Source organism: Perna viridis, chromosome 8 (genome assembly GCF_037379345.1).
Source record: "Perna viridis isolate PV_CMFRI_1.1 ecotype Kerala chromosome 8, ASM3737934v1, whole genome shotgun sequence".
Lineage (NCBI taxonomy): Eukaryota > Metazoa > Mollusca > Bivalvia > Mytilida > Mytilidae > Perna > Perna viridis.
In genome coordinates, this window is record NC_142452.1 from 6,651,674 (window position 1) to 6,668,137 (window position 16,464).

The window sequence follows — 16,464 nt, forward strand, 5'->3', positions numbered from 1 at the left end:
AATCATTTAAATTCTATTAAAGCAGATTGAATTTGTCGATTTGACAAACTAGCTCTATTGTCTTGCCGTAAGTATGATGTCATCAGCACATTGGTAGGATGGCCTTTATTGAACGGGCACCTGTCTATAAGAAGCAAATTACTGCCATTCTTTAGTCACAAAGACAATTTACATTCGGCAACATTGGTGCCATCATAGATTTTAAATATGAAAATTCAGGTAGGGAGAAATTACTTATTAGAAGTTCTACTTCAATGGTCTAACTTAACGCTTTTTCATGTGAAGTGTGCTTTAAAATTCAATTAATGGGTTTGGTGGTGGATTTCATACCTGAAGCAGGACTATTATCATTTGACGTCGCATGCATTGAGAGTCTTATAGTAGATGTTTCTACTTACTTCAAGTGCTTCTTTTTTAAAGTGGGTCTCAAAATATAAATGTTAAGACATAATGTGATTTATATATTTATTTGGTGACATTACTACAACTTCTTTCATTGAGCCGTCATTTTGTACACGTTGCTTTGGCAGATTATTTAGAACGTATTTTATATATTGCTTAATTTAGAAATGCATGGAATATAAATAATTTTAATAATATATCCCAGGAATACATCCATATATTTCCCTTTTTTCAGGTTTTATCATTAGCAGTCTTGATTATTATGTGTAATTTGTTCATTGATACCACATCTGCCTCAGCGTTAGAAACTTTAATCCGAAGGTAAGTTATATTTTCTAAAATCATGTCTTGTTGATACATACGAGTTCGTTTGTTTTACTGATATGCTGTCAATGGAATGTTGTAAGCACAGAGGATTCTGCTTCTGTTGTTTGATGTGTGATCTGCTCAAGTTCGAGCTTTTGTTTAGTTTTAAAACCTCTGACTTTTTTTAATATTCTGAATTGGTGTTTGTACTTAAGGTAGTGTAAGTTCTAGCTTCAATATATGATGCTTTCTTGCTAACTGACTTGCTTAGATAAATCTGTATGCAATTTTTCAGAAGAAAAAAGTAGAATTATAACAGTTAACCAACTTCTTCTGGATAAATGCGATGGTCATACACATAAAATCAGAATTAATCATTATATATAAGTTTATCTAAAATTGTTTAAGGAACTGAACGTAATTGGCCGAAAACTTTGCTTATTAAGTGTTTTACTATAGTGTGACATCTTTATCGATATCGTAATGCAATCCTTTAGGAATCTGTCAAAAATAATACAAGAGGAATCCTGCATCCAACATCAAAAACTTGTACTGAGGACTATTTAAAAAAAAACGTTATTGAAAGGGCTAGTTTTTCCTTTTTGACTTTTATAACCAAGTTATATCAGTCATGTTTCATGCATTTGTTTTTAACGTACATCACTCATTGCTTAATATAATACTGTTACTAAGATTAACTCATGTAACTGACAAGTAACGCTTAGGTTTGTTTAATGTTTTATTTATGATGATAGGAGCAAACCTGCTGGTCACACCTTAGAAGTATTTGAAAGGACATGTGAAATGTGTGGTGCTATGTATGGAGCTGGGGCAACCTATGAGTGTATGACGGACGAAAAAGTATTTAATCTCTGCCTGACGGCCGTTGGACAATAATGTGATACACTATAAATAAAATATTTAATTTGTCATTTTTACTTAGTTTCTAATTTTGGAAAAGAATTTCACTTGCATTTTACACATGAGTATCCTTGGTGTCAAGGGTATGCGTGAGCATGGAAACGTAAATTATATTGGTCATGGGTTCGGTGTTTGTTTTCCTTTCTATATATGAGCATGGGAAACCTTCAACAAAAGAATCAGCAATTTTTCTTACATTGTTATGTTTGTTTTAATATAAAACAGTAAACAGTAAAATGGACAGTTCTCATAAGTTTTGTGTAAGATATTCGCAAACATAGAAATATCTTTCGTTTGAAGTATAATCCTTTGCTACAATACACCCCCCCCCCCTTTGTGCTAAATGTAATAACAAGTCATTATTCATCATTGAATTTCAAAGATGGTCATTGTCAACAGCCGAAAAATCTAACTGTAAGGATGTAGAGAGTGTCTTTATCAAATCTTACCTAAAAATACTTGAAACATTTTGTTATCAGACCACTGACTGATACTGTAAAATACAAATATATCTTAACTTACTCAGAAATCATGAACGGGATAAACAGCGGGACTTACGATTCAGTTTTCTGTGTTACAAACAATATGCACGTTACTTTATTCTCGAAGAAAAAATATTTGATAAACATACTTAAATTGTAAAATTAAAATTGCACACAGTAGTTCCAGTCACTTTCAAATGTCGCTGACGAAGATATATACAAAAATACTTTTTCATCACGAATTGCCATGTAATGTATTATAAAGCAATAATAAACCCATCCTTTCTGAATTGATTTTATATTCCAAATGGTCGATGAAGACTTTAAATAACAGACCATAGTAATAATGAGTGCAGCATATGTTCCTATACAATACTTTTCGGTATAAAGCATTAAATGTCCCTGTTGCATTTATTACGCTAAAGTTGAAATTTCCTGTTTCTTGCAAGAATACCGTATTGCATGTTGATTGCCTTGTCTAATGTAAGAAGCGTTTCTTATTTCTGTAATATATTAATGGAATGTAGTAACTGAATTTTAATATGATGATCTCGTGTGATGTTTATGACACCAGTAACATCACTACATCGTGAATGTCTAAAAACAAATTTAATCAAATTGTTTGTTTTCTTTAACATCCAAGTTAAATTGCTCCAAGACCTTGTAAAACAACACAGATAGTGACAATACTACCATTTAGCCACCAGCAGTAAACATTCCGCTAATTTTAAATGTTTAAAATGTTTCTGATTAAAATAGTGATAGAAGGAGTTTTATCTTGTTTTGTTGGATACCCATACAAACGGTACAAAATGCAAGGCTACAAATCGTTTTAAACTTAATATGTAGTTATTTAGAAAAAAAATAGTTTGAACCAACAAGCCGGTTATAAAACTGGGCCCGAATTTTAGACCCGAAAGAAGAGGCTGTAATTGATACAATAATATAGAGGTATGTAGATTTTCAATTACTTTTGCAGGGTTTATGTAAAAACGTCTTCAAACTAATCATATTGGATTTGTAATGTTCACATTTAATTTTAAGAATAGCATATACTCACTGCTATTGTCTTTCCAACTATAAAGAAATAACCTCAATTACGCTTTGTACACGTTATTTTCAAGCGTTCACTGGTCAGAAAGGTCTACCAGGATTCATTAAAAACAACACATTGAAAGTTGTTTTGCTAAATGAAAAAGAAGTAAACAATAAAACAATCAAAAAACAAAATGAGAGCTGAAAATAAATTCGAAGCTGCATGGTGAAAATAGCATTTACTATTCACAGAGAAATGTAATATGACCACAAGAAGTAGATCAGTAGATTTCGTCGATAGACCGGAAATTATCAACGACATATATGCAAGTAAGTTGGTGATACGAACGGAATTTTAAAGATCCGAATCTTTTTACATATATTTTCAACTGCTCGTACTTAATGAAGAGACACTTAAAATTTATAAATCAGTCGGCACACAAGCTGTTTGTGATCCATGTGTACATTGAAAATTATAAATCAGTCAGCACACAAGCTGTTAGTGATCCATGTGTACGTTGAAAGTAATCGTCCGCGCTATGACTGAAAGGGTAGTCAATGACATAATAAACAACTCTTAGCTACAAATGAAACCCATAAACCAAAATAATGTTGTAATGAGTATTCAATATTATAGGTCGCTTAATGGTAACATTTTATTCGATTCCAGTTGATCAGAACACAACAATTATACAAGTTACCAAGCAATCTGAACAGCTCGAGCAGAACTGTTTTTCGATGACCCCCGATAAAACAGATGATAATGAAGCTACTGGAATACCTGTAAACAATAGTACTTCTAGAACGGTGACAAAAACTGTAGCTCAGATTCACAGACTGACTTCCGATGTTAAGGAAAAAGATTCACATAGAAATCTGGTTTCCCGAATCGATGGAAGTAAAAATATTGATGTTAATTACGTTCAAATTCAAGAGCAATTTAATTTAACAGAGGATGAAAAAATTATGCAAACTGAAGGAAGAACAGTTAAAGGGCAACTAAACGATAAAAGGTCAAATACACAAAACAGTAATCTTGTTGAAGTACAGAGTAACGACAAAAATCAAACTGATCTAGGAAACAGATTTGATTACAACACAATGATACCACCGAATCACTTAAATAAAGAAGGCTTGGAAAAGACACCAATTATAAGAAATACGACTTGCAACAAAAGTGAAAGTTCAACGGATTTGCCCGACACCGAAACTTCATCTTTACAAATGGGCTTTTTAACTGTTCCGGATCTCCATGATAGAAGGATTGCATTGTCTTTAAAAGACGACGATGAGAAGATTGATTCGTATAGAATAACAAAACCGGTTCATCCAACCTCACAATTGTCATACCAATCTTTTCCTGGACATTCAAATTTTATTCTTATGAAGGCTAGCGATTGGCTAAAGCATGGGGGTCATTATGATCGGGATGGATTTGACATTCAATCAAACTTTGGTCATTTTGATACGAAGTCTAGAGAAGCTCCTTGGTTGTCCCAGTTTAGGATGCCAGAACAGCACGTGTTCGTTACATCACATGGTAGTGTCATGGAGGACGTATCCATAGAGGACCATGATGGCAGATCTATGATTCGTTCTTATCATACAAACAAAGAGTTACATCATGACAAATTTGAGGTGGGTACTTAATAATGTTAAACATAAAGTATTAATTTTAAAATATGAAATCTAAAATTCGAACGTTAATGAACATAATTAATGTAATTTAAGAAGTGAATAATAATTACCACACATAAAACGGTTGAAAATATTCTGGTAACTAAACTCCCATATCAAGGTATAGAATTGTAGTGTAATAATGCTAATGCTAATGATGTAAGGAAGTAACAAACATCTTGTTTCTTTCCGTTGGTACATATAACCAAATTATCACTACATTTGATATGGTTTTAATAAGGTAAGTGGGTACTGACATCAAATTGATACAATAAGAGTACGTTTTGTTAGGTAGTTAAAGGGGTTTCAGCCAAATATAGGCAAAAAAGTAATGGGATAATTCAAATACGAAAAAATCCATAAAAATTACCCGAACGTCACCACAGAAAACATAGTGTAATGATGAAAGACAATGTGTACAATGTAGTCAGCCGAATAAAATATATTACACATAAAAACTGAAGATAAGGAACACAATAAGTCACAAAATAAAATAAAGCCTTAGCAATATGAACTCTTAGATTTTAAAAGAATGGAATGTTTCTCTCTTTAATTTCGAAGCTCTTCATCACATTAGAACCAAACTTTATTCTATACCTCTCACTCTACTACACTCCCTTTACAAAACAAGTCTTGACACTCCTGTTTCTGACCCCACCTCATCATTATACAGACTTGTTGCCATCATTTTGGATATTGGTTTTCACAGACTCTTTAAACCAGTTTGTGTGAAAAGTGAAGATGAAGAAAAACGATCGTTTCTTCCACTAACGTTTGTAAACAAAGGTATAGATGCAATTAATTTGGCTAACATCCTCCATCACAAAACCGGTACCAACAAAATTCCCCCATATTTCAAAGACATACCAATTATTTCATATTCCTATATTTCACCCATTGCATCCAAAATTTTCAATTATTAAAGGCTATTGCAGAACCTCACGATTGAGGACTTCAAGGCTAAACCACCTGACTGTTCTTGCAAAACCTCTCCATTCAAATATGGTCCTTCTGGTCACGTGGTTACGGGAGATTTAACCATTATCGAAAACGAATCTCTGCGTAATATCCTTTCTAAAGGTCCCAAGTACCGTGAACCACGCTCCATAAATTGGAATTATAACTTTAAAGTTCTTATGGATGCCGTCGAGGACTATGCAAGAAAATGGATAAAACGAGAACAAGAAGACATTTATTCTCTGTCAGAGTGGCTAAAGGCCGTGAGGTCTTTAATTTTGAAACGAACGAAAGTTTTAAGTAGGTCAATGAGTGCCAAGGCTACATCAGTTTTCAAAAACCCCGATGTAGCAAAAACATTGTCTACTATACATGACAAATATGTTGTCATACCAGCAGACAAAGCCCAAAACAACATTGTTTTTGTCTGCAAAACGTTCTACATCCAATGTTTATTATCAAAGGTAGACGTAGAAAATAATAGCAGTGATAAGACCTATACTGCTACCACTCTCTCCAAAGGAGAGATTGTGGAAAACCATAAATCTGTGCTATCCTCTTTTGGTCTCTCTACCAAGGACGATGATTGTGATTTACCGTCTATGTACTGGATTCCTAAACTCCACAAGAATCCATACAAACAACGTTTCATAGCTGGATCTGCAAAATGTATCACCAAACCTCTTTCAAAACTTTTAACTTCTATTCTCACAACTGTCAAAGAAGGTCTGCAGTCTTACCACAACACTTGTTACTTCCGTAGTGTATTAACTCAATGTGGATCCTGAAAAATTCGAAAGATCTTTTGGAGACAATCAGTTCAAGACTATTATCTGAATATAATAGCATTTAAACCTATGATTTTTCAACACTGTATACTTCTATTCCCCATACTCAGTTAAAATCCCGACTTAAAAACATTATACATCGTTGTTTTTCCAAAAAAGATGGTATACCTAGATACAAATATATAGTTCTTGGTAGAGATTACTCATACTTTGTAAGATATAATTCCGAATCATCTTCCAAATATACAGAGGAAGATGTTTACAAAATGCTGGAATTTTTAATCGACAACATATTTGTCCAATGTGGTGGACGTGTTTTTCAACAAACGGTCGGCATTCCAATGGGAACAAATTGTGCTACTTTATTTGCTGACCTATTCTTTCACTCTTATGAGGTTGACTTTATAGCTGATCTGATCAGAAAGAAAGAATATCGTTTGGCTAGATCCTTCAATCTCAGTTTCCGCTATATAGATGACGTATTATCTTTAAATAATCCTAATTTCGGGGATTTGATACATCGCATCCACCCAAAAGAACTTGAGATAAAGGATACTATAGACACTGTGAAGTCAGCCTCATATCTTGACCTACACTTAGAAATCGATGGTAAAGGAAAACTATTGACCAAACTTTACGACAAACGTGATGACTTTTCATTCAGAATTGTCAACTTTCTTTTCATCTGTGGCAACATCCCTTCGGCACCTGCGTTATGCCAGAGCTTGCCGAAACTACGAAAGACTTTTTGTATCGCGCTAGAACTCTAACAAATAGGCTTCTGGAACAGGGTTATGCTGCTACAAGATTGACGTCATCACTACAGAAGTTTTATGGTCGTCATCATGAACTCGTGGATCGTTATAGTGTATCCATCTGCACCATGAAAACTGATTTATTCAACGGGTCATAGTTTTCCTTTCCTCGTTTGTCTACCCCGGACTTGACTTTTTATGAGCAGCTCGGCGGGTGTTTCTACAAAAGCAGAGGACGCTTACCCTGCCAGTGCACCTGGTCCATGTTCCCAGTTTTTAGTGGAGTCCGAGTTTGCAGTTGTTACTTTGTATGTATGATTTTAGTTACTTTATGTTCTTTGTTGTGTATGTCTGTTTTCCATGTCTGGTCTTTGTCCCTGGATTACATTCGTTTGATTACCGCTATAACCTTGGTTCCCTTGATTACGCTTTCTCACACAATGGTAGTTGAGAACCAAAGTGACTCACATAATCTAGCTTCTTTGACTTGCCCCGGTACAATTATATCAAAGAGGATACATCATTGCTACTAGTAAGTGTCAAGTTCGGTAGGTAGTCAGTCGGTAAGTCGTTGAATCTGATTGAGTGATATTGTGACGCATCTGTGAAGAAACTAGGTAGTAGTTCTTAGGAAAAGTTATGTCTATGTGGAAAAATTTGATTGTATCTTCTAAATTTTATAATTTAACATACTCATCTGATATTAATCACTACTTGTATAATTCTCTTTCATTGTGGATCTTCCTGAAGCCATTTTAATTCGTGCTTTTTTTTATTTCAGAATGCTGTGTATTTTCATGATTTAGACAAGGAAGACAGGTCCTTCAAGCATAACAGGTGTACATTTTATTGTATGATGTGTCTAATAGTTCTATTTGCTGTTGGGATAACAATGCTGGTCGTCTATACTGTTTGATCAATATAAGTTATAAGCCAAGGTGACCGTCTATGGTATTTAAACAGTAGATTCTATTAAAGGGTGAGGCGTTAGCCGAATCCCTCCTACAGATTTACTGGCTGTCAAAATAATCATAGACAAGTACAGGAGCTTATTTGCATTTTTGTACGATTTTGTCTATCTATGATATAAGAACATAAATGAAATTTGTATCGAACTATATTTCTTCGGAGTTGAAAAAACGACATTGGATAAGAGAAAAGAAGGAATGATACTAGGTGTAGATTTTCCTTCAAGATCGAACAAATGACTAGAAACTAGTATGACAATTCTTTGTTAAACAATTGCAAGGCTTTTCCCTTGAAAACTATATCTTTGTAATATACACTTAGTCATTTGGTTTTGACAGATAACCTGCTACTCTCCACAAACGTTTGTTTTGTTGTTTTTTTTTTTTCCCTTGGTAACCTACTCAAATGGAATTGTCGATGTTTCCATCATGATTTTTGTAATGTTAATTTGACGATCTTTCATTTGATATACAAGAGTCCTACTATCTGTGAACTTGAGCATTTTGCACTTATTAAACCCAACTGGGTTCTTTTTTCGTATAACAAAATTAATATTTGTGATGTACACGTTACGACCTTTAGTTTGATGACTAACTTAACTATATAAAATACTTTAGTTTTTGCACTCATTGACCTCATCCAACTCATTTTGCCGGGATAAAACATCGATATTTCGAATGTACGCTTTAAGACCTTTCATTTGATATGCAACAACCTTACCCTCTAAGAACTTAAAATTTTTGCACTTAATGACCCTACTCTTCGAACATGTATGACTTATCGATGTTGAAACTCTGGTTTTTGAAATATGCTCATTTAGACCAAAATGATATTCACATGACCCCCTTAGACGAAGTTGAAAAAAAATGATGCAATATCAAAACTATATATAGGTATTGATGAAATATATAATACCATTGGAAAATATGAAAATTTTAAGTTGTTGTAGTATTGTTGGGTTTTATATATATATATATATTGGTCCTTGGTATGTTGTCAAACATTTGTACTTGAGCAGATCCTTCATTCTGTGTACTGATCATTTGTGTGTTTATTGTGGATTTTTAAATATATAACCCCGCTTTGAAAAACCAAAAACTAGACAAGATATCTCAAATCTGAAAACTGTATGGGAATCTATGGAACACATGCAACAAACTGACAAAACAATTGAGGCAATTGCAGAGCTTATTTTGATCAAAATGATTATTAAAATATGATGCAAAAACTCTAGAACCGGAAGTCGTAGAGACATGAAACTACCACCATACATCTTAGGATTACTTGACCATGAAAAAACTTACAAGGTCATGGTCGTACATTTAGGTCAAGGTCACAAACCGGGTTCTGCAAAACATATAAGTTGTTAAAACTTTTGAACAGATGTAAATCTGGTCTCAAAATGTAGGGGTTATCGAGAGGGTCATTTCATACGCTATATTTCAAGGGATATAACTCCTGTATGGCTTGATAATAAATTACATGTTTATACTTATTCATTAGGTCTTCTTCTTGCGTACATGAAACAGTTTTTAAATTGATTCTATCTATTCTGCTTTTCAAGATATGAGCGATTACAAGAAATTGTTTTAATGGCACATAACTCTTAAAGATGATAATGAAATCCTTAGCAGGGTCATTTTCTAATAGAGCATGATGACATCTACATGTTCACCAAGTATGATTATGATATCCTGAAAATTGAGTTCGGGGGACCATGTTGACCATGTTGATAAGACTCTAAGCGGGAGATTACTTCTACAATGAATGGTGAAAGTCTTCACATGGTCATCCTGTAAAAGTGCTAAATGAGCTCTATCATTGGTCAAAATTTGGAAAATATACCTTGAAAAATGATGAAACAGGCCGTTTCAAAGTAAATGTTAGAAGAAAAAAAATAGCACTCTGTGACCTTTGCCCTTGGGTGCAAATTTTGCAAATGACGAAAGAATAAAAAACATTTGAAAAAAAAACATTAGAAAAACAATAAGGTCGTTCCCGAGTAGGGAAAGACCTTAATGATAGGGCCATTGTGGCTATTATTTATGTTTTACTTTAATCATATCCTATTTCATTATTGATTTTATTTCTCTTCTCGAGAGCAATATGTATCAAGCCTGTCGCTTTTTTCTAGTCTTGCCAATTTCTTGTCTTATCCTAACTTATCAAATTTGAATACATGTATTCTTTATGCATATTTGTTACGGTTTAGCTTACCTTGGAAGTAACACTCTAATGATTCAAGTGCTAAACTATTTCTGTTTTCCATTGGACACCTTTGTGACTATGAACGATATTTTTACAGCTAGACTCCTTCCAATTTTACTCACTTGCAATGTGTCAGATGCTGGAAAAGTAGCATAACTTTCCGAAGCACCTGATATCACTCCCGGTTTTAATTATAAGAGTTTATATTGCTGGTTTTAATTTTTGTATGTGGTTTTGAATGATTTTTCATATGAAATTGTATTTGTCCTACATTGTTTATTTAAACAGTTATTGTTTCTGGCCATGTACCATTGTCCCATTAATGACGCTTCAGTAAATGAATACATATGTATACATAAATATGTATTCGGATGTTCTTAATCAAAATGACTACAGAAAATATTTTCAAGAAAACTAACAAATTTAAAACGAATAAATGAATACTATCGACATTTTTGTATGATTTGCATTTACTATAACAGTAAATACCTACACATATTTGAAGTAGCAACCATCTAATTTCTTAAAAGCTAGAAATGTAATTCGAAAATACCGATATGCCAATAAAAATCAATGGCATCATCATGAATAAATCAATTGACGAATTCGAGAGCATGAAATCTGACAAGAACTAACAAGAAGAAAGGCTAAAATTAAAAATACACACCCAGGTAAAACACGGGGTGAACTCAAATTTTCAGATGGGTAGGAGCTTCGGGTAGTGACGGAATAAAGGATTATTTCATTTCAATATTCTTTAATGTTGATATCTTTTATAAACAAATTATGGTTCAGATTGTGATAACAGTGAGGGCACAGTCACTCAGTTGTGAATGAGAACATTAGTTCAACAATTGATTATATGATAGACATTTATGATGAGTTATCTAACCATATTTTTGATAAAGGGGTGTTGCCTGAGTTGTGGTGAGTGGGCAATATTGTATCACTTTAAAACAAAATAAAGGAAATTAAATTGGCCCGAAGAATTATAGACCCATTACACTCTTGTCAACACTAAGTAAAGTGCTTACGTCTGTTGTTAATGCTATAGTAAGCATTTATTTTGAAGAATCTGACATTATGGATGAAAACAAGGCAGGCTTTAGAAAGGATTATTCTACCATTGATCAGATATTTATTCTTTATTCCTTTTCCGAGTTGTTATGATTGAGAAAGAAACTAGTTATTAGTTGTTTTATTTATTGACATAGAAAAAATCGGTTTTTTTTATGATTGTATGCTGGAGTAATCAAGAGAACCAAGATTCTAGCGGTAATCAAAGAATGTAATCCAGGGACATAGACCAGACATAGAAAACAGAAAACACAACAAAGAACATATAATGAATAAAATAATACATGTAAAGTAACAAAAATAAATGAGCAACTCGGACTAAAAACTGGGAGCATGGACCAGGTACACCGGTATGGTAGGTGTCCTCTGCTCTTCTAGAAACACCCGCCTAGTTGCTTATAAAAAGTCAATTCCGTGGTAGTCGAACGAGGAAAGGAAAATTACGACACGTTGAACAAATCCGTCTTCATGGTGCAGATAGATGCACCGTAACGATCCATGAGTTCAGGATGATGACCATAAAACTTTTGCAGCGATTACTTAAATCTTGTATCAACACAACACTGTTTCAAAAAGCCTAATTGTAAGAAGTCTAGCGCGATACAAAAAGTCTGCGTAGTTACCGTAAGCTCTGGCATAACGCATGAGTTGGGATATGAAAAGTCCATAAGGTGCTGAAGGAATGTTGCCAAAGATGAAAGGCAAGTTGACAATACTGAATGAAAAGTCATCAGTTTGTCAACGTTTGGTCAATATTTCTTTTACCATCAAGTGAGTGTATGTCAGGATATGAGGCTGACTTCACAGTGTCTGTAGTATATTTAATTTCAAGTTCTTTGGGGTAGATGCGATGTATCAAATCCCGGAAACTAGGATTGTTTAATGATAATACGTCATCTATATAGCGGAAATTGAGATTAAAGAAACTAGCTAAACAATGTTCTTTCTTCGGATCAAATCAGCTATAAAGTCAGCATCAAAAGAGAGAAGGAATGGGTTAGCAAGTAGAGGAGCACAATTTGCTCCCATTGGAATGCCAACCGTTTGTGGAAAAACATGTCCACCACACTAGACAGATATATTGTCGATCAAAAATCTAGCATATTTCAAAGATGATTTGGAGTTATTTTGTTTTTTTACAAAGTATGAGGAATCTCTACCAAGAGCTACATATTTGTATCTAGGTGTACCAACTGTTTTGGAGAAAAAATGATGTATAATGTTTTTGAGTCGGGATTTTAACGAAGTATGGGGAATAGAAGTATGAAGAGTTGAAAAATGTAGGTTTTAATGCTATTATATTCTAATAATAATCTTGAATGGACGATTTCCAGAAGATCGTTCGAATTTGTCAGGATCCACATTGAGTTAATACACTACAGGAGAAACAAATGTTGTGGTAGGACTGGAGTCCCTCGTTGACACTATAAGAATAGAAGTTTAAAGGTTTGAAAGTGGTTTGATGGTACATTATGCAGATCCAGCCATGTAGCATTGTTTGTATGGATTCATGTGGAGTTTAGGAATCCAGTACATTGTCGGTAAATCACAATCATCGTCTTTGGTATGGAGACCAGAAGAGGGTAGCTCAGATTTATGGTTTTCCACTATCTCTTCTTTGGAGAGTGTAGTGGGAATATAGGTCTTACTACTGCCATTATTTGCTATGTCTATCTCAGATAATAAACATTGGATGTAATACGTTTTGCAGACAAAAACGATGTTATTTTGGGCTTTGTCCGCTGGTACGAAGTTGACGTGGACCCTTTTTGTATACTAGAAAATATTTGAAAGAAAAGGCTATAAAAACTATGTGTGATATCCTGAATGTAGCAAGGAGAAATCAGTTGTATATAGAGTGTCAACTTGATCTGCTAGATAAAATAGTTATGCCAATTTTATTATATAGTTCAGAAGTCAGGGGTAATAAAAATTTAGATATTTTAAAACAAGTGCATTTAAAACAAAGAAAGATGATTTTACATCTAAAACAGTCCCCTCCCGGTCACATCGTGTGTGCAGAGTTGGGAAGACAGCCAGTATCAAATAATGTGAAGATGCGAACGAGGAATTACTGGGCTCGCATCAGAAATGGCAAATAATAAAAACTTTGCTATCAGTTTTTCTATATTCAATTTATCTATCTGAGTAACTATGGATATGTTACAAAATGGACTTATTCATAAAGGATTTTTTTTATCACTGTGGATTTGGATTTCACAAAAAGCCTATAAATAGATTTGATAAAGCATTAAAAGTCGTCTTATTGATCAGTTCAAGCAAACATGTTTTTCATTTATTGAGAACTCACCAAAAAATTTCTAATAACGAATATTTAAATAAGATTTTTATATATTTTTTAAAGTATCATTCTGTCATTTAATGTGTTATATATTAATTTAGATAAGGTAGTCATCAAATGCTTGTTGAAGCAGGAAAATGGCGGGGTATATTAAAAATGAAAGAAATGCAATCTATGTAATTCTGGTGACATTGGCGATGAATATCATTATATTTTCAAATGTAAAGCTTTACTAAATGAGAGAAAGAAACATTTATCTGTATTTTACTATAATAGACCTAGCATATACAAATTTGAAATATTACTTCAATCTACAAACTTAGTAGTTTTAAAAAGTATGTAAATTTATTAAAACAATCAATGTGAAAGTCAGTCTTCCATGTTGATACTTATCTATATTCCTTTTTTCATGGTTTTCCTTTCCTCGTTTGTCTACCCTTGATTTGACTTTTTATAAGCAACTTGGCGGGTGTTTCTAGAAAATCAGAGGACGCTTACCCTACCGGTGCTCCTGGTCCATGCTCCTAGTTTTTAGTGGAGTCCGAGTTGCTCATTTGCTTTTGTTACTTTGTTACTTTGTATGTATGATTTTAGTTACTTTATGTTCTTTGTTGTGTATATCTGTTTTCCATGTCTGGTCTTTGTCCCTGAATTACATTCTTTTGATTACCGCTATAACCTTGGTTCTCTTGATTATTCTTTAGTTACTTTATGTTCTTTGTTTTGTATATCTGTTTTCCATGTCTGGTCTTTGTCCCTGGATTGCATTCTTTTGATTACCACTATAACTGTGATTCCTTGATTAGTCTTTCACAAATGCATAGTAATGTAAATGTTTGTTTTATATTATATATACTCTCTGGAACTATGTTATACTTTTAGAGAAATAAAGTATTCGTATTCGTGTTCGTCAAGTACTGTTAGTATGTTAGTACAATATAAAAAATAGCGTAATTCGTAAGCGAATACTAGTATAATATAACTATAAGTCATTATCATTATTTCACATTTTAGGTACTAATATCTTACACTCTTGTATCTTTTATATCAAAATTTCAGTATTACAATTTTCAAAATACCTACACTGAGGACTCATTCATTGTATTGCAAATGATAGAACCTCTCGGTGATGGATTTGGTTTTCTATTTCGAAAGCTTTGTTTTCGAGTACTTTTTGTATACAATTAATATATGGATTCAGATCTTCCTTTATATTTGTTTCTAATGCTGCTGATGAGAGATTCCTATTTGAAACACGTGTTCTGCGCATCAAAACTTGCAATATATACGATTGGTATTTTGTATTTAATAGTCACTGGGTCGATGCCGCTGCTGCTGGTCTAAATGTTCTCGAAGGCATTCAACAACCCATGCCCAATTGTCAGATTTTTCTGACCCCGAATTGTATCAGATTTTATTTATCATATTTATCAAAATTTTCGATGTTATAAATTCCAAAAGTACCTAAAAACTGAGGCTTCGTTTTGTGTATTGCACATAGTAGAACCTCTCGGTGATGGATTACACTTCCTATTTTGATAGTTTTTGGTTTTGAATATTTCTTGTATACAATTGTTATTGTTATTATTATTATTATTATTATTATTATTATTATTATCTTCCTATATATTTGGTTCTAATGTAGCTGGTGACAGGTTATTCCTTGGAACACGTGTACAACATATCGAAACTTGCAATTTATTTGGTTGGTATTTTGTATAGTTTGTAAATGATGTGAAGCAGATGCTAACTGAAAGAGTTTTATGAACTATCATAACTTTTCAAGTCGTTAATTTATTCAATTTAATAAGATTTTCATAGTAATTTCAATTTTGAAAATTTATTTTAATGAAATGACCTTACAATATTTTCCAACTTTCATTTTCTATTTTTGTCCTTAAGTATTTCTCTTTTTAGCTCATCTGGTCGAAGGCTATGTGACCTATTATTATCACTTGGAGTCCGTCGACGTCGTCGTTTTTCTTTTCCTCTGACACTACTTGATCAATTGGAACCAAACTTGGTAGGAATGTTCCTTGGGGTAATTTGCATAGAACTTATGTGGGGATTTTTGATCCGCCAAAAGACATGGTTGACGTTACTAAAAATAGAACATATGGGTCAGACAGTAGTTTTTCGCTTATTTTATCTCCAAAAATGTTAGTTTTAGCCAAATTATTTCAATTGCTGAAATTATAACTTATTATAAGGCCTACAAAAGTCTCCGGGGATAAACGTTGTCAAACGACTCCTAGTATTAGTTATTGCCCATGAATGATAATTACTAACAAAGTCGTCTTGAGTCAAAATTTTTGGATAACTCCTTGTTAAATTTATTGCCCTTGAAAGACAAACTTTAACCAGGTTAAAAAGTCAGGCTCCTGGGAGCCTCTTGTTTTTGTTCTTGTCATTTTATTGAAATAGCTATAAATACATTAACTTTATTTCGACTTTAACTTTTAAAAGTTCTTGTCTCTATTTTCCACTTCTTGATGCTTCTTATCACTTCTTGGTGCATCTTGACACTCATCTCTCTAATTAGTGGGTATTATTTAGCGGTCGTACTCCGGCTTTTCTGTCTATAT

General features: G+C 33.3%; 1 protein-coding gene across 2 annotated transcripts in view; it reads left to right on the top strand.

Annotated features, from left to right (window-relative positions):
• The window catches only part of LOC148609120 (uncharacterized), a 35,223-nt gene extending 33,582 nt beyond the window's left edge, over positions 1–1,641 (top strand). The window contains exons 1-3 of one of the 2 annotated variants that reach the window (XM_088596272.1): positions 42–219; positions 638–723; positions 1,464–1,641. In XM_088596272.1, the coding sequence (XP_088452398.1) occupies positions 208–219; positions 638–723; positions 1,464–1,605 (240 nt within the window). In that variant the 5' untranslated portion in view covers positions 42–207 and the 3' untranslated portion in view covers positions 1,606–1,641. Of the gene's footprint in view, positions 1–41; positions 220–637; positions 724–1,463 lie in introns of those variants that run through there. The other variant, XM_088596271.1, reaches the window with a different exon arrangement.
• Positions 1,642–16,464: the final 14,823 nt, after the last annotated feature.